General features: G+C 44.9%; 1 protein-coding gene across 19 annotated transcripts in view; it reads left to right on the top strand.

Moving 5' to 3' along the window:
• NRXN3 (neurexin 3) overlaps positions 1–21,834 on the top strand; it is a 1,132,087-nt gene that overhangs the window by 1,069,062 nt on the left and 41,191 nt on the right. For 15 of the 19 annotated variants that reach the window (XM_053378027.1, XM_053378045.1, XM_053377942.1 and 12 more), the window contains one exon: positions 20,830–20,923. In XM_053378027.1, the coding sequence (XP_053234002.1) occupies positions 20,830–20,923 (94 nt within the window). The remainder of the gene's footprint in view (positions 1–20,829; positions 20,924–21,834) is intronic. The other 4 variants (XM_053378036.1, XM_053378019.1, XM_053377917.1 and 1 more) reach the window with 1 other exon arrangement.

Below are 21,834 nucleotides of genomic sequence, written 5' to 3'. Positions count from 1 at the left end.
CTGTGCATTATGGTGAATATTCAAAGGTAGATGTTTATCTTATTGGACTCTGAGGAACTTTGAAACACTAGAATTAAAAGGGGCATTTTAAAGCACATTTATTAAAAGCTGTGGTACTTATGTTGTTTTATGAATAAAATTCTTTACCACATAAACTTTAAATAAAGCAGTCTTGGCACTGGGAACTATTTTCCACATAGGATATTTCTTCCCCAATTATACCAGGATGAAAAGTTCCACACAGCAACACCTGATAATTCTTATGCCATATATTTGATAGTAGTCATTAGTGTTGGGGTATATAAACCACTTTTTAAAAACTAAGTTGGATACGTTGCATATATGCTAACAAAGCAAAACTCTGTTTAAAACTTTAAACTTTGAAACACATATTCAGTGCTTTTTAAAAACCTGCCAGTTTAAGATCCGAGTTAAGACTACCTTATATAGGCTCAAGCTCTACAAAGCAGCGGAACTAGAAGCCAACACTGATGCCTTAACAGATGTGCCCCATGCTCAGCCATGATGTGCACTATCAAAAAATGTGTTTGCTTACAAATGGCACTCTGTGCACTCACACTTTCCATTGGACCTTCAGGCCCAAATCCTGGTGGGGAGCTGTTCTAATAAGGGAGTCGTACGCTCCCTATAACCAGCCTTGCTCAGCAATCTGGCTGCAGCTTTGAGCCAGTTGAAGTTTACGAGCACTTTTCAAAGGCACATCTGGAGGGCATCACACTGGGGATGGGTGGCCTAAAGAAGTAACTACCGTACTTCTTGTGACACTCGCCAGACGTACTTGTCTTAGACATTACCTGGAGTTGAGTCCTCTTTGGGAATTCTTATGCCTGGACGCATTTGTGGGAGTAAGGCTCCTTTAAGAGCTGGTCTGGCAGGAACAGAGTGAAGGGGTGTGGCCAAAGCAGAGAGGGAAACAGGAGGAGGTGGCTCAAGAGGATTTTCCCGGACATTACCTGGATTTCAATGGCAGAATTGACATCTGGAGGAATTTCTGAAAGGTGGCGCTTTGTCCTGGATCTTAGGCAAGTCAATAAAAAAAAAATCACATTTTTTGTGTTTTTGAAGTAAAAAGCTCAACAACTTTGGGGTTTGTCTGAAAAACAGCTCAACAATTTTGGGGTGTCCTGGTTTTTTACTTCTTGAAATATGGCAACCCTATTCTATGTGAAAAATAAATAAAACATTTGTTGTTAGCTTACAGCAGCTTCCATCTTTCTTCATTACTGCAAAGAACAACTCAACATTTCCAAAGCAAGGCTGGTAGTAACAAAGGAGCAGGGTTATTTTCAGGGTACTGGAACTCTCTGCTCAAAGAAGGTCATCATTAACTCTACCTGCCTGCCTGCCTACCAACTTTTTGGCTAGCTCAGTTGGTAGAGCATGAGACTCTTAATCTCAGGGTCATGGGTCTGAGTCCTACACTGGGCAAAAGATTCAGGCATTGCAGGGGGTTGGACTAGATGATCCCCACGGTCCCTTTCAACTCTACAGTTCTATGATTTTTTCCCCTCCTCAATTCTAGGGGGCTTTTGATGGGGTTTGTTTGTTTATTTTAAAACTGATCATCAACCAAGTCCTCTGGATGGTTGCGTAATTTGAGTTTCAGAGTGGAGTTTATTTTATTATATTATTGTCTGATGTTGTATGGCTTCGTGATTTTTGAACGGTTTTAGCTTTAAGGCCTTTGGATAATGATTCCTTCCCGGAACGGGGGGCGGGGGGGAACTATGATACATTGGATTGATTATATTGCTGGAAGCCCTCCTGGGCCCATAAGATAGGGAAGGGTATAAATAAAATACATATGATTAAATAATACAAGGACACGATTTTAGAAGATCTTCTGCACTGGCCCCAAAACAGGGAAATTTAATTATGCTTAGACATGCTGAACTGTGACAATTTAGTTATGACTAACTTACGCCTCATTAATTTAAATGGGACAACAGCCTCACTAAATTGCACTGGAGTGGGATAACTGTTTGAAAATAAGCCCCCTTTGGGTGCTCAAATTCAGACTCAAAACCAAATCATGGCACTTTGCAGAATAAAGCTGTAGTTCTGTGCTCATCTGTTTAGGTTTAGGAATGGACAAATCAGTCTGTTTCTGCTCTGTGCTCCTTTCACGTGATTTAAACACACACGCACAAAACACAACCAGTAAATACATATTTGAACATACCCAATCCTATACCTATTTCCTCCCTCAAATCATGCATTTTAAACACATTTTCATATGTCATTTGAGCTGAGAACTGTGTCTGATTCTGGACATTTGAGAAGTGTGTAATTTGGAGAACGCCATTCCAATCTGCACATTGAGCTTTGCATGCACAGTGCAGCGTTGGGCTCATATATTTTTTTCAGATGGCAGGCAAAGCCACAGTTGAAACTTGAGGGAGTGTATTTCATGGCCTGGTTTGAATGCTCAGTTTCTGATGTAAAATGAAAAAGCCTTTTGCTCGGGCATGCAACCATTTCTCTCCTTCCTTCTTGGCATGCTTGAATATGCAAACTGCAAGCATTCTGTTAACCATGGTTTCCCATTTCATCTGAACCAGGAAACTGTGGTTGCCAGCATTGGAGCATGCCAAGATCATAAACTATGGTTAGAAGTTGCTGTAAGATTCAACCTTACTCCAGAGCTGATAACCATAGTTTTCAGGCTCAGATGAAATGGGAAACTATGTTTAAGTGTATTCAGGGCATAGCTGTCAACTTTTCCCTTTATTAAGGGAAAACCTATTTGGAATAAGGGAATTTCCCTTTAAAAAATGGAAACCTTGACAGCTATGATTCAGGGGCACTGAGAGGATGGGAGGAAAATAGTTCTGTGCACCGGCACAAGGCTCATTTATGCCTCAGCTTATTAAGACAACATATGATCATCTGAACAGAACCATTGCCTGTCTTCCCCAGGGACCTTTCTAATGCCATTACTAAGACAGGGCATGTTGTGTGTTTGGCACTATAATCATAGCTCAGCTGGAAGAAGGGGAGTGGTTGTAGATGGTAGAAAATTCTGTTATTTAAAAATATAGGCCCAGTATATATTAATGAAGACATGGGGAGGGTACACACTGGTTCAAACTGCATATATGACTGCCTATGTCTTTCTAATGCACAGTGACCTAAATTTATAGATTTTGGTGCCTTTTAATTTAGCCATTAGAAAAAGAGCCAATGCGTCACAGAGCTCCCAAGCCTTAAAAGATGCCATTAAAGCCACTGCACTGTACTTAGTTATTTATTTCTCTCTCTGAACGATCTAATCAATAAGAGAACAAAATCAAACACGGTTCCCTCCTCTTGAAGAGAGAAAAGACAAGCTAAATAAAGATGTCCAGGAGACTGGGGCAAAACATGCCAGCAAAACGACATATTGATTTCCAGCAAAGAAGGAGATTGTAAATGAAAAATATTCTTCTGACACAGTTATTAAGCACAGGGCTGACACAACAAGCAGGGAGGCTGATTTCTCCCACTGGAGGCTGAGCACTGAAAGGGCAGCTGATGCTGGTTCTTAGGCTAGATGAGCCTCTGGCTTTCAGAAATCCACACCGCCCTGTGCTAAGCGAGTAAGGCTCAAGTCCTGGGACTTTGGCTTTCTCATGTTTTCAGCTTTCCGTGATCCGTGGATCAGCAGCAACCTTGGGGTCACAGGGCCAGCAACCCTGGAATCCCCTTCTAGCCAGAGAGTACTTCCCTGTTGTGTTCAGCTGCAGAATGTTGCACTAGTGATCATAAACATGCCTGGGTCACACTTGAAGCATCTCTTTTGCTTTCCTATCCACTTTTTCCAGGAATCTCAGTATAAGAATTCTCCCCATCTATCCGTGTGATTCTCAGGCTGAAAGCCAAGTTGGAAGCCTAGATTTTGTAGTAAAGCAGGATTTTTTGTGTGTATGTTTTTTAAACTATAAAGATATTGACTTTCCAGTAGCATCCTGCAGAAAACACAAAGTTTAAAGCAGGACTTGCATCCGAAAACCCTGACGCAGTCATGCTAAACTGCTGTATTTGCTCCATAAAGTATGAAGCTATTCCAAGCCAGCTTTTGAAGCCACCTCTCCCTATGACTCCATGATCAAAATCCAGTTCCCACCTCCAACATCATACTGGCTCACATTGAGCTGGTTTATGTAGCATTACCTAGAAGTAGTTATAGCAGTAGCATGAATAACTTGGTGGCACATCTTCTTTTCTCATTTCTGCCAGTGAAGTGCATCATTCAGTATGTGGCTATCAACTGCACTGAGGTCCCAGAAGCTGTCTAGGTCTCTGCAGACCTCACTACAGATGCTATCCATAAGGTCTAAATTCAACCATTACAGTGGTCAAAGGGACAGGGAGGGAGGAGTGAGCCACATAGCCTCTTTTCCAGCTTGTAGGTGGAACATGATCCAGCTCTAAATCACATCAGGAGCTGCTAAGCTATGTCTAAAGAAGAAAAGAAAGAAGCTTGAAGTCGGTTTGGATGCAGCAGTGTGTGTGCGTGTGTGTGTGTGTGTGTGTGTGCGCGTGTGTGTGCGCGTGCGTGCATATATCTGCTTGTGTGTGTTAGAGGCAGAGCGAATGTGTGTAATCAATAAACAAGCAATCTAGATTCCCAGAGATGTATGTTTTATTTATTTATTTAGCCCCTAAATAATATGTAATTTCTTCAGGCCAAGAAATAAATTGAAAGGATTTAGAGGGATTTGCTTATCAGCGGAACACCACATAGCATTACATCCCTCCTGCTTTTGGGAAGGTACATTGAAGTTTGGTTTAAGCTGCTGTGGTTCAATACTCCTCTTTCCTCTGTCAGGGTGCCTTGAACAACAGACAGATTAATCCTCCCCTTCTTTTTCTTCCTCCTTTTTTTTTTGCAGTCCCTTCTTATTTAGATTTCCTTGTCTTCCTTGCTCTAAACAGAAGGGAGGACCTTTCGGACACCAGAAATCCTGACATCCCTGCCCCCACTTTCCATTGTCTTCTGAATGCTTAGGGCTCAGAATGAAAAATTATCCAATACTTGACACGCAATGTGATCTAGAAGCGGGTGGCTTTTCTTTTCCAGCAGTAATGAACTACTGAATCTGTTCTGCAGTTGTAGTGCCCAAAGGCTAATTCCAGCTTGCGGTGCATCCCTCCCCCACTCTCCCTCTTTTAAAACAACACTTGATACAAGACTTGCTTGATGCACAGATGGAGTGCAGAAATGAAGGCTGATTTACTTCCCCATTTTTAACTTGTGTGGCTAGTTATTTAATCTCTTGTCTGCTGTGGTAATGATTGAGTGGCTGATTTTGTTACAGTAGGTAGCCCCATTGTGAACCCTACTTAATGATATAATTTGGCAGCAAGTGTGGTTTCCATTTTTACGTCCAGCAGGGATCACATACGCGGGAAATGTAAGGGGTGGGAGTTTTCCAGAGGATGGAGTGATAGTTCCTTTGTTGTTGTTAACTCAGGTTGATGTGGTGAATAAAGGGCATGCTGGTTAATGACTGGCTTCCAGTTAATCAGGATCCCGGGCTTATAAGAGATAATTTGTTCCCATGATGAGACCTCTTGCAGTGACTGCCTTCCTTAAAGAGAAATGTGAATGACAGGAATTCTGCCCTTGGTATTTCTCTTGGCTGCTCTGTTGAGGGGCTGGAGAAATGGGGAATGGTTTGCTTGTTTTTTTCTCCCAGAAGAAGAGCTCTGCTGGGTCAGAACAAGGGCCTCTCTAATTCACCATGTTGCCCCCAATCCAGATGCCTTTGGACTACTTACAAGCAAGGCATGAAGGTAACAGCCCTAGTGTTCAGGGGTTTACTGCCTCCCAACATGGAGGTTCATTTTAGCTATTAGAGGAACTACCTTGTCAGACAGTGACATTAACTTAGTAAAGCTCAGTTGGACAAATTCCTAGAGATAAAACTACCAATAGTCCTTGTGATTGTAAATTGGATCAGAGCCACAATAGCTCTGAATGCCAGTGGGATACCAGTGGGAGAGAGCTTCTGCACTTATGTCCTGCTTGTGGGATTTGCAGAAGGATCCTTTGGGGCACTGTGGGAAACAGGACACTGGGCTTGAGGATGGGGAAAAATTCCTTTGGTTTGCATTTTAATGTGAGCCTACACAAGTCATACTTTCTGAACCAGTGCATGGTTGCAAATGCATCTCTCTTTGGGAATTTGCACTTCTTCAAATTTTGCATTTTAATTCCCCCACCCAAAAATGCACCAAAAAAGCATATATTAAGGGGAAAGTGTTATGACTAAATAATATTTTAAAAATGCATTTCATTGGGGAAATTACTTGCATACACACACACACACATCTCTCTCTTAGGGAAAAGTGCTTAGATATATTAGGAAAAATTCAATATGAACTCCTGCTCCAACTTGCCATGTAATTTGTAAGTCTACAGAGCTTTGGGATGACAATAGCTTAGGTTCCAGTTCTAGTCCTACTAACATGTTAAGTTTAATTTTAATTTGAAACGGGTCCCAAATATTTTCCCAGTTTTGTCATGCCACCTGAGCATTCCAGATGCCCCATTCTCCTTACAATCAAAAAATTAAAATCATGTCATTCTTATAAGTAATTATGGCATTATGATAAGCAAGATCTAGTCTCTTAATTTACTAGAGTAGAAAATTAATGCATGGAAGGAACACTGATATTCCTGGATGTAGATAATTTAATATGGCTAAATTATCAACGGCAAAGGAGGCTCAAGATAAAATCTAAAACTACTGTCACATCTTTAGGTAAAAGGGGCTAAATCACAGAACTATCAAGTTGGAAAGGACCTGTAGTCTAATGCAGGATTAGATCATCCCAACAGATAGCTCACAGCTTGTGCTTGAAGGGCATAGTTAAACTATAGAACTCACTCCCACAAGAGGCAGTGATGACTACCAATCTAGACGGCTTTAAAAGCGAATTGGACAAATTCATGGAGGAGAGAGCTATTGATGGCTACTAGTCATGATGGCTATACCCTTTCTCCATAATTAGAGGCAGAAATGCTTCTGAATACCAGTTGTTGGAAACCACAGGAGGAGAGAGTGCTCTTGTGCTTGAACCCTTCTTGGGGGTTTCCCACAGGAATCTGGTTGGCCACTGTGAGAACAGGATGCTGGACTAGATGGGCCATTGGCCTGATCTAGCAGGCTCTTATTAGGTTCTTATGAGAGCCCAGAATTACTGTTTCTGGTACCTAGTTCCATTGACAAATTGCTCTTTTGGTTAAGAAGTTCAGACAAAATCTACCCTCCTGTAACTTAAGGCTGTTAAATCTAGTCCTTTCCCCCTGGGTGTTTGCTCAAGTATTTGAAGGGCGTTTTCACATCCCCTCTGAATCTACTCTTCTCTAGGCTAGACAATTATTTCAAATGTTCATCATATTGTTTGCCATACCACTGTGATCTTCACTTCTCTCCTTGGAGTTTGTCTTTATCCTTTGTTAAGTTTGGTGACCAGAACTAAATGCACTACTTCAGATGAAGCCTGACTTGTGCAGAATAAACTATTACACTGCATGCCTTGGAAACTCTTTCCATTAATGTAGCCAAAAATCACATTAGCCTGCTAACATATCAGTGGCATCACTTATTTGTTGCCATTTTTCAATGGGTTTTTTTTTTAAAGTGACATAAAGGGGGAGCCAGCCTTTGTATAACAACTCCCACGAATCTTCCTTCCATTGAAAAGCAGCATTTCATCACATTCTGAATAGACTTGCTGTCAGATGGATGAGGAGCATAAGCTCATTGATGTTACTTGCTTTTAAAATGATGCATGGGCTGCAGCACAGAAAGAAAGGCAGGAAGAAGCTGCAATGAAGTCAAAACTAAAATCAGCAATGTAGCTTGGTAGTGGAGGGGAACAGAATTTCCACCAAGCGTCATGTTCTAAAGGGAAGTTTTGGAGTTTCTTGTTCAGGTAAAACTTACGGGGAAAGTAAAAGGAAAACAAAGTCGATATGACGGATGTGTAGGATTAGGAGAGAGCCAGGACACCATGTTGGAACAGGTCATTTCCTACTTGCAACCTCCAACCTCTCTGCACATTGCCACCGAATGGCCCTTGTGCTTCTACAACTAACAGCACAATACAGAATTCCTAAGGTTGGGGGTGTGGCGGTGTGCGTTTGCTTTCTCATCCCCACATTTCCATCAAGCATTGCCTAGAGTGATACATTTAAGTTGTCCTGTCTCAATTACCTACTTCGGTTTCAGAGAAATGAACATTAAGATCTGTATCCAGATACGCATGGTGTTTATAGGATATGCATGATGGAATGGAATGCTCAGGTGGCATGGCACAACCAAGGGAATATTTGGGCCCAGTTTCTAAGTAACATTAAATGTAACGTGTGGGTGCTTAGTAGGACTAGACTTAGTAGAACTGCAACCAAATATGTCCCAATATTCTGGAAGGGGAAAGGGAAACACCCCTCCTCCTCCCACCTGCCTGATTTTGGCGATCCGTCCTTCACCCACCTACCTACCTGATTGTAGCTGTCAGCGCTGCCCAAGGTCCCAGCTCACACAAGACCAACGCTGCTCCTTGCTCAAGTTTAAAAGTCTTTATTGAAGTTCAGTCTCATTTCTAGACGCGCAGCGCGCAACGCTACATCTATCCGTCAGACCGTAGAACTCCCATCTGAATCTCCTCCCCCCTGACACCAGCTTAAGATTCTAGCCTTACTCCACCTCTTCCTCTGTTCCTTCCTTCTCTGGGTCTTTCTGCTAGTCGGAGTCTCAGCCCTCCGAGATTCTTCTGACGCTGATTCTCCCGACTCCTCCCCCCCCTCTTTCGGGCTTTAGGACCTGGCTCCCAATCCGGGTTTTCTGCTGTCCCGCGCTCCTCCACATTTGAACTTGGCGCGCGCGCGCAGCCTCCCACTTTCCTTCTGACCGTTACACTTGTGTCACTGCTCCCCCTTTCGGGGAGGCTAGCTGGACCTGGCCTTCCCTCCGTCTCCCCACTCCCCGATGGAGGAGAAGCTGGTCCTGACTCACGTGACTCTTCCCCCCCACTGTGCTCTGGTGGGGGAACTGGCCCTACTGCTCCGCTACTCCCTTGGAACTCCCCTCTGGTTCCTTGTTTATGGATCGTCCCCTCTGGGATTCGCCTCGCCCTTACCATAGGCGCCCCCTCCTGGGAATCTTCAGATTCGCTGGAGAAGCTCATGGAATCTCTCGGTCCACTGTCATATTCCCCTACGCTCCCCTCTGATTCCTCTCCTCCGCTCTCTATTTGCTCTCTCCCCTGCTCTTCTGCTCCTGAACCTCTGACAGTAGCGCTCCCTGCTCGTCCCATCTCTGCACTCCTTTGCTTACCCCACCCACCTGTTCTCCTCACCGCCTACCTTCAGCTTCCACCTCTGCTTCCTCCACTTCAGCAGACATATTTCCAGAAAACAACTTCTGGAATTGCTGCGATGGGAGGAGGAGGAAGAGTAGTGACGTGAAGGAGCAAGGTAGGTTTTGCACCTGTCTTTGGGTCCCATGCTTTGGTGTGGCTGGAGCGAAGGAGCCAAAATGGGGTAGCTTCTGCCAATCCGGGATGACCCACTTAAACCGGGACACTTGGAGGTGTGGAACCTATGCTATTTTCATTCAAAGCATGGTAAAAATCCAAATTCAAAGGCAAGTCAGGGCAAGAATAAGGGATTTAGAGAACCTTTTCTAAGAGAATGTAAGCCCCATTTTTTTAAAAGAATGTGAGGCAGCCATCAGGAACATATTGTGGCACAGTTTCTCTGACTGAGGGAGGGCAATATTTATAGGCCTTTCTCTTTTCCATTCACACTAAAAATGAGAACTCCATCATTCACTGGATGTGTTATTTATAATTTCATAAAGCTGTTCTGTGGCAGGGTTTATTTTATCTTGTGCTTAATGCCCATCAAATCATGGCACAGCGAGTGAGTGGGGTAGTCGAAAAGGGACTGTTCTCTGTGGAAGATTTCAGAGACAGCCATTTTATGTGGAACAGAGGGTCAAAGGATATGGATATGGAGCATAAATTCCAACTTTGGGCTGTCAGAAAAGGGAAGAGGGTATGTAATTGTCCTGACCACATCTCGCCATGCTATTCAGAATTTCCTTGCCATGCCCATGATGTATAGTAATGAACACAGATGCAGGACCCTCACCAAAAGCAAGATTGATGAAACCCTTCGAGTGAATAATTAGAAGGTGGTGATTACAGAAACAATAATTCATTAGAGGCAGTTCTGTGAAACTGAGGGAATTTGAAGGTAAATATGTCCATAAATCCTCAAGGTTAGATGCAGACATTTCAGCTTCCTCCTGCTCTAGTTTGATACCAAGTCAATTTCAATAAACACAATGGCAAAGCAGAGGGAGAATAAAAATAATATTATAAATGTGGCAAAAGCTCTTTTAGAGGACAAATGAAAAGTATTTTGTCTAGGGGCATATTTTATTGGCATTTACTATAATACCTGCCTTTAGTTTTACAACCATTAATACAGGACTGAGTAATTCCAGCGCTGAGATTTAAAGAAAAATTGAATATAAACATTTCAGAATTGGATGCATTGTCAACCTGCTATGTATGTGGACATATAAGGCCTACCAGTGAAAACAAAAAAGAAACGAAGTTATTGGTTCTTACGAATAATGGTCTTTTAGCTTGCAAGCCTGGATGAGCTACCTCATGTATTGGTCTGACCCCAGATCCACTTCTCTGTTCACTTGTCTCCCACACCTACTGTCAGGGAACTGCCATCTGAGACGCAGGAGGTGAAGGGGCTCACGGAGGGTGAGAGAGACCATTCAGCGGAGGAGGGGACCAGCAGGGGGAGAAGTGGCGTTCCAAGGGAAAGTGAGTTGGAGGGAGGGCTCAGAGACACTTCAAGCGAGAACAGTGGGGAGGTTTCAGGACCTCCTGTAGGGACACCCACTCCTCGCCGGAAACTGTCACGCCGAGAGTCCAGAAGACGCGTTTCCGTTAAGGAGCTTTTATGCTGGAAGAAGTTCCGTAAACGCCCACTGTCCGATTCAACGAGCGACTGATGGAGCCATGCTTAAGGAGCTCCGTCACAGACAGAGGTTTGTGGACTTAGCCAAACTCTGAGGGACTAGGATTTTACGCACAAGCAGCTCACCATCCCATCACAGCAATCGGACAGTCCCTGAAAGCAGCTTGTGCAGAGAGGCATCATGAGCAACCCAGCCGGAGCCGGGGGAGCAGGAGGAGCTGGAGAGGGTCCAAGCCTGGAAGAAAGGTACAGGGTGTTGGAAGTCCAGCTAGCACTGCAAACGGCGAGGCTAGAGGAAAGGAGGGCGCAGGACGCAGAAAAGGCAAAAGGCGCTACACTAGCAAGAAAGATGCCAGGTTGGGTGCAGAAGTTTGGGGGGGACCCCAGGAACTACCAAGCCTTTAGGACAGAGATGCAGTATGCTCTCGAACTGCAGTTTAACGACTTTCCCGACGAGGCATCGCGAGTGGCGTTTGTGATTGGCCATCTCGAAGGGGGGGCGAGAGACTGGGTTAGACCCCTGATGGCAGGGAATAGTGAAATGCTGAAGGACACGAGGAAGTTTTTTCGCGCCATGGATTTGATGTTTTCCAGCGAGATTGAACAGGGACTGGTGCGCAGACAATTGATGGCTTGCAAACAGGGTAGCCGATCGGTTCGTGAGTACTGGACTGAGTTTACAATGTTGATACATAAATTAGGGTGGGACCTATCGGCGGAACCCATTCAAATGCTCTTTGAAGAGGGGCTTTCTTCGGCGGTGAAAGACGAACTTTCCCGGGCGCCCAGGGCGGAGTCTATGGACCAGCTGACCAAATCAGCGCTGACCATTGGAGCGCGCCAGGAGGCAAGAGCCTTGGAGAAGCGGGAGGGGAAAGGAGAGCGTTGGAGGGATTTCCGCATTCCAGAGATTCCAGAGCCAAGTTTCCCGCCAGGAGAGCCGATGGAAGTTGGAACAGCGCGCGCGCGCGCAGTTTCAAATCCCAGTGAAGGGAGGAAGAAGGAGGGAAAGAGCGCCAAGAAATGTTATCTCTGCCAGCAGCCAGGTCACTTTGCCAGAGTCTGCCCGCAAAGAAAGGAATGGCAAGGGATGGCGGGAGCTGTTGGGGGGAAGGAGGAGGGAGTCCAGGAGCCAGTAAAAGCCAACGCCTGGCTGCCACCGTCAGGGCACTGCAGCCAGGCCAAGGAGCAGTAAAAGTGCCCACTCCGGAACCTCCAAGACCAGCCCTAGTAATAGAGGTGTTGCTAGAGCTGGCAAACGGATACCCACTAAAGACAAAGGCGCTGTTGGACTCAGGCAGCTCCTGTAATTTTATGAGTAAGGAGTTTGCAGCTGAACACCAGATACAGACACTCCCTTTAAGCAACCCCCTGCAGGTGACTACGATCGATGGGAGGGAGCTGTTGGGAGGAGAAGTTAGCCTACAGACCGTCCCAATGGTTATGAGGGTGGCCAGGCACACCGAAAGGATAGCGTTCAATGTGGCCACCCTGGGAGGGGCTCCCGTCATTTTGGGAATGAGCTGGCTAGCGTTGCATGACCCGCTAGTGGGCTGGCATCAGAGAGTGGTCTCCTTTGGGTCAGCACATTGCCTGGAACACTGCAGAGAAGGAAAGGTGCCAGAAGGGGCAAAAGCCTTTCTAGCAGGGACGGAAGTGGCGGACAAAGGGGAGGTGCCCAAACAATACGCTGACCTGAGCAAGGTCTTCAGCGAAAGGGAAGCAGATAAACTACCACCGCATAGAGACTTTGACTGCCAAATTAACCTGGTCCCTGGGGCCCAGCTCCCCGTGGGCAAGCTGTACGCCATGTCAGACAGGGAAATGCAGGAGTTAAGGGAGTTTATTGATAAAAACCTGAAGAGGGGCTTCATCAGAGAGTCCAGAGCGGTGGGGGGGAGCCCAGTGTTTTTTGTGGACAAAAAAAACACGGATAAACCCCGGCTTGTAGTGGACTACCGGCGGCTAAATGCCGTGTCAGAACCAGTGACTTTCCCCATGCCCAGGATTGATGACATTTTGACCAGGGTGAGGAAGGGAAAGATATTCACGAAACTGGACCTGAGAGGGGCATACAACCTGATACGAATAAGGAAAGGGGATGAATGGAAAACCACCATGTTCACCCCTTTGGGGGCTTTTGAATATCTCGTTATGCCATTCGGATTGCAATCAGGCTCCGCCTGTTTTCAATCGCTCATGAACCATGTCCTGGGACCTTTGCTCTACAAGAATTGCGTGGCCTTCCTCGATGACGTGCTGATATATTCAGAGAATGAGGAGCAGCATGTAAAGGATGTCAGGGAAGTGCTGAGCCAGCTGCAAGCAAACCAGCTGTGGGTGAAATTGGAGAAGTGTCAGTTTCACACCAAGGAGGTGGAATTCCTGGGGTACCGCTTATCAGATAAGGGATTAGCCATGGATCCAGGCAAGGTCCAGGCGGTGCTGGAATGGAAGACACCGAAAACGAAAAAGGATGTGCAAAGGTTCTTAGGGTTTGGGAACTTTTACCGTAAATTCATCAAGAACTTTGCCCACTTAACGGCTCCCATCACGGACTGTCTAAGCAGCAAGAAGAAATTCGTTTGGACGGCGGAGGCGGAGCAAGCATTTGAGGAATTGAAAAGGGCATTCGCTTCGGAAGAACAGCTCCTGCATGTGGATTTACAAAAACCCATGAGAGTGGAAACTGATGCCTCAGACTGGGCGGTGGGGGCGGTGCTGCTTCAGCCAGGGAGCAATAAGTCGGAATGGAGACCGTGTGCCTTCTTTTCGCGTAAGCTGAACAAATCCGAGAGGAACTACACCGTATATGACCGAGAACTACTCGCCATTCACGAAGCGTTCCGGAGATGGAGACATTTACTAATTGGCGCACAGCATAAGGTGCAAGTGTGTACGGACCACAAGAATTTGGAGTATTGGAGAACGGCACGAGTGCTCAACCAACGACAAGTGAGGTGGGCCCAGGAGTTCTCCAAATTCCATTTTGAAATCTGCTATGTGCCAGGTCCAGAAAACATTAGAGCGGACGCTCTCTCACGCAAACCTGAATATTTGGAGGGGGAGGGAGCGCCTGAAGAGAGACATATTATCCCAGAGGACCACTGGGTGTGTGGGGCGGCCTGGGTGGGGCAAAGAGAACTGGTAGAGGGAACGGTAAATGATGAATACGCCCAGGATAAGCTCAGAGGTTTAAGGAGAGAGGGAGAAGACCCCGGAGGTTTTGAAGAAAGAAACGGGGCATTGTATTACAAAGGGGCACTATATATACCCGAAGGGGAATTGAGGGAGAGAGTACTCAAACAGCTGCACGACAACCCCACAGCGGGGCATTTTGGGCAACACAAGACCATGTGGTTGGTGACCAGGGAGTTTTGGTGGCCCAAGGTGAGGGAGGATGTACGGGAGTATGTGAGAAGGTGTGACCAATGCCAGAGAGCCAAAGGAGAAAGGCGGGCGCCAGCGGGGTTATTAGAACCGTTACCCACACCAGAACGACCGTGGGAGGCGGTATCGATAGATTTTATGACTGATCTGCCCAAATCCCAGGGGAAAACCGCCATACTAGTCGTAGTAGACCTGTTAACTAAGATGGGTCACTTTGTAGCTTGCTCACATGCAGTCACGGCGGAAGAGACAGCGAAATTGTTTGTAGAACATATTTTTAGGCTGCATGGCGCCCCCTTGAGGGTGGTCTCCGACAGAGGGAAACAGTTCACGTCCAGATTCTGGAGGAAACTTATGAGCTTGTTGCACGTAGAGGTCAACTTTTCGACTGCCAGGCACCCTGAGACCAATGGGCAGGCGGAGAGGGCAAACGGTATCCTCCAACAATACCTGAGGTGTTATGTCAATGACAGAGAGAACGATTGGGTCGAAAAGTTGGCGCTAGCGGAATTTGCTTACAATAATGCAGAGAATGTGTCCACCAGGATGACCCCCTTTTTGGCTAATTATGGGTGCCACCCCAGGGCGTTTCCAGGGGGAGGAGGGGAGAGATGGAGTGTCCCGGCCGCTGAACATTTTGTAGAAGAGATGGAAGCGATCCATCGTCAACTCCAACTCAACTTAGAAAGGGCCAAAGAAGAATATAAGAGGCAGGCAGACAAGAGCAGAAGGGAAGGTGAAACCATTAGGGTGGGGAGTCAGGTCTGGCTATCAACCCAAGGGTTGCCGTTCAAGGGGGGTTGCAAGAAATTGAGACCCAAAAGATTGGGACCATTTGAGGTCATCCAACAGGTCAACCCAGTGGCTTTCAGACTCCGGTTACCGAACCACATGAAACTGCACCCAGTATTCCACAGGTCATTACTGTCACCATATAGGGGGGAAGGTGAAGGGGTATCCACACGGGGGCCAGCCATAGAAGAAAGGGAAAGCAGCAACCATGTGGCGGAAATCATCGACTCCAGGTGGAAGGGTAATCAGGTGGAGTATTTGGTCGCGTGGGAAGGGGAGCCGGAGTCGGAAAACACCTGGGTGACGGCAGAGGAGGTCCGTGACGAGATCTTGATCGAAACGTTCCACCAAAGGTTCCCCAGGAAACCTCAGCCAGTAGCGAGGTTCCGGAGGGAGTACTTTGGCACCACCGACGATGAGGAGGAACTGGAAGGATTCAGGGAATCGGAGTTGGAAGAAGGAACAGACTCCGATGAGGAGGAGTTCTTGGAAACCGGAAACAGCAACAGGTGGAGGGAAGTGTTCGAAACTTCGGAAGATGAGGGAGGTTCCTTCAGGGGTTTTGCTCCCTCGCCTCCCGCAGAGGAGGGGAGGGAAGGGGGTGAAGGGGGCCCTGGAGGGGAGGTGGATGTCAGGGAACTGCCATCTGAGACGCAGGAGGTGAAGGGGCTCACGGAGGGTGAGAGAGACCATTCAGCGGAGGAGGGGACCAGCAGGGGGAGAAGTGGAGTTCCAAGGGAAAGTGAGTCGGAGGGAGGGCTCAGAGACACTTCAAGCGAAAACAGTGGGGAGGTTTCAGGACCTCCTGTAGGGACACCCACTCCTCGCCGGAAACTGTCACGCCGAGAGTCCAGAAGACGCGTTTCCGTTAAGGAGCTTTTATGCTGGAAGAAGTTCCGTAAACGCCCACTGTCCGATTCAACGAGCGACTGATGGAGCCATGCTTAAGGAGCTCCGTCACAGACAGAGGTTTGTGGACTTAGCCAAACTCTGAGGGACTAGGATTTTACGCACAAGCAGCTCACCATCCCATCACACCTACATAGGAAGCTGCCTTATATGGAGTCAGAACATTGGTCCATCTAGCTCAGTATTGTCTACACTGTGGCTCTCTAGAGCTTCAGACAGAGGACATTCCCAGCCCTACCAGGGATTGCTCTAGGAACCTTAGGCAAGCAAAGCAGATGTTCTACCACTGAGCTATGGCCTTCCCCTAGTTTCTCATATTTTTCTGTATCCATCTGATCTTAGCCTATGTCCTTTTATCCCCTTTTCCCTATCCTCTACCATCTCTGGATGTCTCTCACTGGCTTCTGGACTGAGCCTCTGGACTCAGCTACATTAGTAAAAAAACACACTAGCATTTTAAATGTGTTATAAATACGCAACACCAGATGGCACTGTAGAGCACAAAACTTTTCTAAGCTATTTTACATAAGGGTTTTTTTCTTTTGTTAAAAAGATTTAATTTATGACTTATTTATAGTGTTTTTCCCCCTGTGTGTAGATCCACCCTCTGTTTCCCCCTTGATGACACCCTTTCACCATATTTCTTGCTTTGCTCCTCCTGACAGCTAAGCAAATTTGGTTCCCTAACAGAGTATTCTATTCCTATACATAGGTTCCTCATTTAGGCATTGGTCAGATTGCCTCTATCAAAACCCTTCATTCATGAACACTGTTTTAAAACCTTGCCCCAACATTCTTCATGTGCCAAGCCATTCTACCACTTAGGCTGTTAAATTCTTTTAGCTATGCATCTGTTCTAGTCTCCCAATTTGATGTCTCTATAATTCCGAGTCCACTTGATTTTCCCGGTGCTTAGATAAAATACAATATATGCTTTACCTCGTAGGTTGTAATTTAGCTGGTGAGAACACAGAATGATTATAGGGGACAGAGAGATATAGATAGATAGATGATAGATGATAGATAGATAGATGATAGATAGATAGATAGATAGATAGATAGATAGATAGATGATAGATAGACAGATGATAGATAGACAGATGATAGATAGATGATAGATGATAGATAGATAGATAGATAGATGATAGACAAACAGACATAATTCTGTATGCATAATTAAAAACACAGAAGATGGAGATCACTGCAGCTAGCCTTCATCTTTCTTCCTGCATGATCAGTATTTGCAGATTCTGAAAACTGTTCTGAAAAGAGCAAGCATGGTATCTCAAGCTGGCCACTTCAAAATTGGTTCTTTCCAGTGTATTGGTTTCTTCCAGTTCAGGAATTCTTATTACAGAGACCACACACCTTTGATGCCTGCAGGAGCGAAAGAGGCAAGAGAAAAGAATTTCATGTGCGAGCTCTGAGTTCGTGTTGCTGAGGACAGGGTAATTTGGTAGCCTTGTGCAAGAGCCATATAGCCTGTGTCCAGAGGCTTCCACAGAATCTCCCTAATGGTCTCCATTAGTAATTCTACTAATTGCAGCAATTACATGAAGGAGTTGCTGCTGGGGAGAGATGCCATTACACTTCTCCTTAACACACTGTGGTACATGCTGCTCGTTAATTAGAGCAGCCAAAAAAAAAAAAAAAAAAGGATTATCAGCTGGAAAGTGTAAGGAACATGTGCTGCAATTCACTGGGGCCACAGATGCTCTTGATGTGGCTTCAGCTTTTCTGAGCCAGATCTTTGACCCTACCTGCTGTGCTCTGACCATTCCGTTAACATTGCACAGGAATCCATTCTTGTAAATTTAGCTGGGCTGATGTATCTGGAAGGCAATTTTCTGCCTGGCCTATTTGACATGGTGGCACACCTGCCCTGTTCAGTGTAGACTCCATGGCCAGGGCAACTGTCTACCAACTCTATCTGGTATGCCAGTTAAGAACCTTCCTCCCTAGCCACTGTCTCGCCAGAGAGGTACATGCTCTGGTTATTTCCCACTTGGACTGCTGCACTGCACTCTACGTGGGGCCACCAATTAATCCCCAATGCAGCTGCCTGACTGGTGGCTGGGAGCAGCTGCCGGGACCACATAGCACTGGTCCTAAAAGATCTACATTGGCTCCCAGTACGTTTCCTAGCACAATTCAAAATGTGGGTATTGTCCTTTAAAGCCCTACATGACTTTGGGCCTATATACCTGAAGGAGCATCTCCACCTGCATTGTTTAGCCCGGATACTGAGGTCCAGCGCTGAATGCCTTTTGGTGGTTCTCTCACTGTGAGAAGTGAAATTACAGAGAACCGGGCAGAAGGGCTTTGCAGTAGTTGCACCCATCCTGTGGAATGTCCTCCTGGCAGATGTCAGAAAGTTAAACAACTATACAATTTATTGTAGACATCTAAAGGCAGCCCTGTTTCGGGAAGCTTTTGATGTTTGATGCTTCATTTTGTTGGAAGCCAAGTTTTGCTGGGGCAACCAAATCAGGTGGGTGGGATATAAGAAATAATAATAATTATTATTATTATTATTATTATTATTATTATTATTATTATTAGCAGCTTAACTGCACATGGCCAAACTATAGAAACATGGGAATCTGCCTTATGCAAAGTCAGGCTATTGTCCATCTAGTCCATCTAGTTCAGTGATGCCAACACAGGCTGGCAGCAGCTCTCCAGGATTTCAGTCTTATTGGGAGATGCCAAAGATTGAACCGGGGACCTTCTGCATGCAAACCAGATGCTCTACCACTGAGCTATAGCCCTTGCTAAACATGGGAGCAGGGAACCTTTGCCTTCCGCTATGGTTCCTATTCAAATCACGCCTGTCCCCAACCTGCAGTTTGTTCCAATCTGCAGCCCCAAATCTCCAGGTCTGGGGTCTGGGGCAGACTGGCTATTTTAGAAAAAAAGATCATGTACTCACAGGCAAACCACATGATTAACATGCACATAGTTTGGCCCACAGTCAACATTTTTATCAGACCAGAAGGATTAGCTGCGCAAAAGATTCATTTTGGCAGTGTCTTGATAATAGGATTATATCGTATCTATATTACTTGCAACCAAATTTTTATTCTATAGAATATGTGCATTTTACCTAAATGTACCTAGTAACAGAAATTTATGTCCTAATAGTATAGTACATAATGCAGTTCTACAGAACATAAACGTTGTGTATACAGGGCCAAACTTTAATTTGTCAACAAAAAACCTGCAACCATCCCTACCATTTCCCCAACCAGTGTTGCTGATGTCACTGAAATTCTGTAATATGGGGATACTAATACTGACCAAACTTACAGGGTTATCACAATGGTTTCTGAAATATATTGAATACTCCAGAAGCACTTCAGAAGCATTAAATATTATAAATTTAAATGGAAGACGTTGTGTGGCACCATAATATTTTTTTTAAAAAAACACAACTGGTAGGATGTGCATGTGTGTGTTAAGGTAAATAATGGCAACAATTAAAAGGCATATGAAGCCAGGCATGTACCCTCATCGCGAAGTATTGGAAGACACAAGATCTACCCACCTTGGAAGAATGGCAGATGAAAGTGATAGACTATATGGAATTGGCGGAAATGACTGGCAGAATCCGCGACCAGGGAGAAGAGTTGGTGGAAGAAAATTGGAAGAAATTTAAAGACTATCTGCAGAAACACTGTAAAATTAATGAATGTTAAAATGATGCAGGATTGAAAGGAGATGGTTTTAGTAACAAAATTAAAAGAATATGCAAAAAAGGATTGATAATTAGATGAAAATATGATGTTTAATATGTTAAGATTTATAATTAAGATAAAAACAAAGAGGGAAAGGATTTGCTGAATTAACTATGTGAACTGGAATACAAAAAAGGGAGGTGTGAGGAGGTCAGGAAACGAGTAATTGAAATATAAGACATGAAAAGTTTGATTTGTTTTTAATTGTTTTTTTATTTTTCACATATTTTGTACTTTTTTCTGTATTTTTGTATCTTTTTTCTTTGTCTTTTTTATTTTTCCTTTCTTATATTGTAATTTTCTTTGTTTGTAAAATCTCAATAAGTATCTTTAAAAAAAAAATGAAGCCAGGCATGTACCATGACAAAATATCTGTAGCAAAGCCAAGTTGAGTTGGCAGTAATTCTCCATAGCTCAATACTTGCTGTTGATGGTTCATCTTCTCTGTTGCTTATGGTTATGCTTAGTAGGGAGGATGTGGGTGGCTCTGTCATCTAAACCACTGAGCCTCTTGGGCTTGCTGATCGGAAGGTTGGCAGTTTGATTCCCTGCGACAGGGTGAGCTCCCGTTGCTCTGTCCCAGCTCCTGCCAACCTAGCAGCTCGAAAGCATGCCAGAGCAAGTAGATAAATAGGTACCACTGCGGCGGGAAGATAAACGATGTTTTCGTGCACTCTGGTTTCCATCACGGTGTTCCAATGCGCCAGAAGCCGTTTAGTCATGCTGGCCACATGATCCAGAAAGCTGTCTGTGGACAAACGCCGGCTCCCTCAGCCTGAAAGCGAGATGAGCGCTGCAACCCCATAGTCACCTTTGACTGGACTTAACCATCAAGGGGTCCTTTACCTTTTTTTTACCTATGTTTAGTAGTTATGTTCAATTGTATTCCTGTTTGCAGATTCATCTACTTGGGAGTGCCATTCTTTTTGTCTGATCACCGGTTCTTTCTTTTTGTCTCCTTGTGCTTGTTTCACTTGTCAGACAACAGATGACCTCATTTCCTCAGACCATTCAGCGGAATGTTCTAATGATGACGAAGACCTCATTGAATGTGAGCAGAGTGTAGGTAAGCCAGGTCAGTCTTATATTCCGCCTGCTTTCTTATTTCATTTTGCAGTTAACAATGCCTACATATATATATGTGTGTGAATGTATACATATATATGTACGCCTATATATGTATATGTGATATATGTATATATGTGTAGAACTGTATATCCGATATAAATGCATAAAGCCAAGCATCCAATCCCATGGAGTTGGCAGGAGCAAGACACAAATATGTCATCATTTGGAGAAGCCATCCTCGAAGGAAAACAAACGTTCTGGAACCAGTACCTGCTCAGTTGGTCACCAACCATTGTGCTACATATTTGTAGTGGGGTTTTTTGAACAGGCCCTGGTGGGGAGAAGGCATTTATTCTGGCATGTTAAAAGTTTGGACTACTGACTAAAAAGAAGAAGAAAACCCAGCATGCAGCTATTGTCATATCTGTCATTGAATTCTTCTTGATGGATGTGAAAATATGCCGTGAAAGTTCCATGTGCCCATGGGATTTTGAATGTGGCTAACATGGCGGTGTACCCACTCTATTTACCCAAAGAATTTGAGAAGGACTAAAGCATAGTCATTCCAAAATACTAAGCTGTGCCATGTTACCTGCAGCAGCGATGCTTCAAAATGTATCCACTGAACGGTCAAAACTTAGGGTGGCAATTTGAAACCGACTCGGTTTCTCCCTTCGACCCTAGATACATTTTGATGGTTTGATGGCTTTTCTTCTGGTGGGATAGATATGACAGTATTAATATCCAGCAGGCAACTGCAGTCTATTTTATTTTTAACGAATTCTTCCAAGTATTTATTTTTATTTTATTTCAAAGCTTGCCATGAGTTAAGCATTTCTATAATAGAGAACAGAATTTCATTGAATTTCTGTGTACAAAATTGATTTTTATGAGAATCTGTCCTAAAAGTGAAACACG

The sequence above is a fragment of the Podarcis raffonei genome, chromosome 1 (assembly GCF_027172205.1).
Source record: "Podarcis raffonei isolate rPodRaf1 chromosome 1, rPodRaf1.pri, whole genome shotgun sequence".
In the NCBI taxonomy this organism is placed as follows: Eukaryota; Metazoa; Chordata; class Lepidosauria; order Squamata; family Lacertidae; genus Podarcis; species Podarcis raffonei.
The sequence above is the reverse complement of the archived record's forward strand: the minus strand, read 5'-3'. Positions and strand labels throughout refer to the sequence as shown.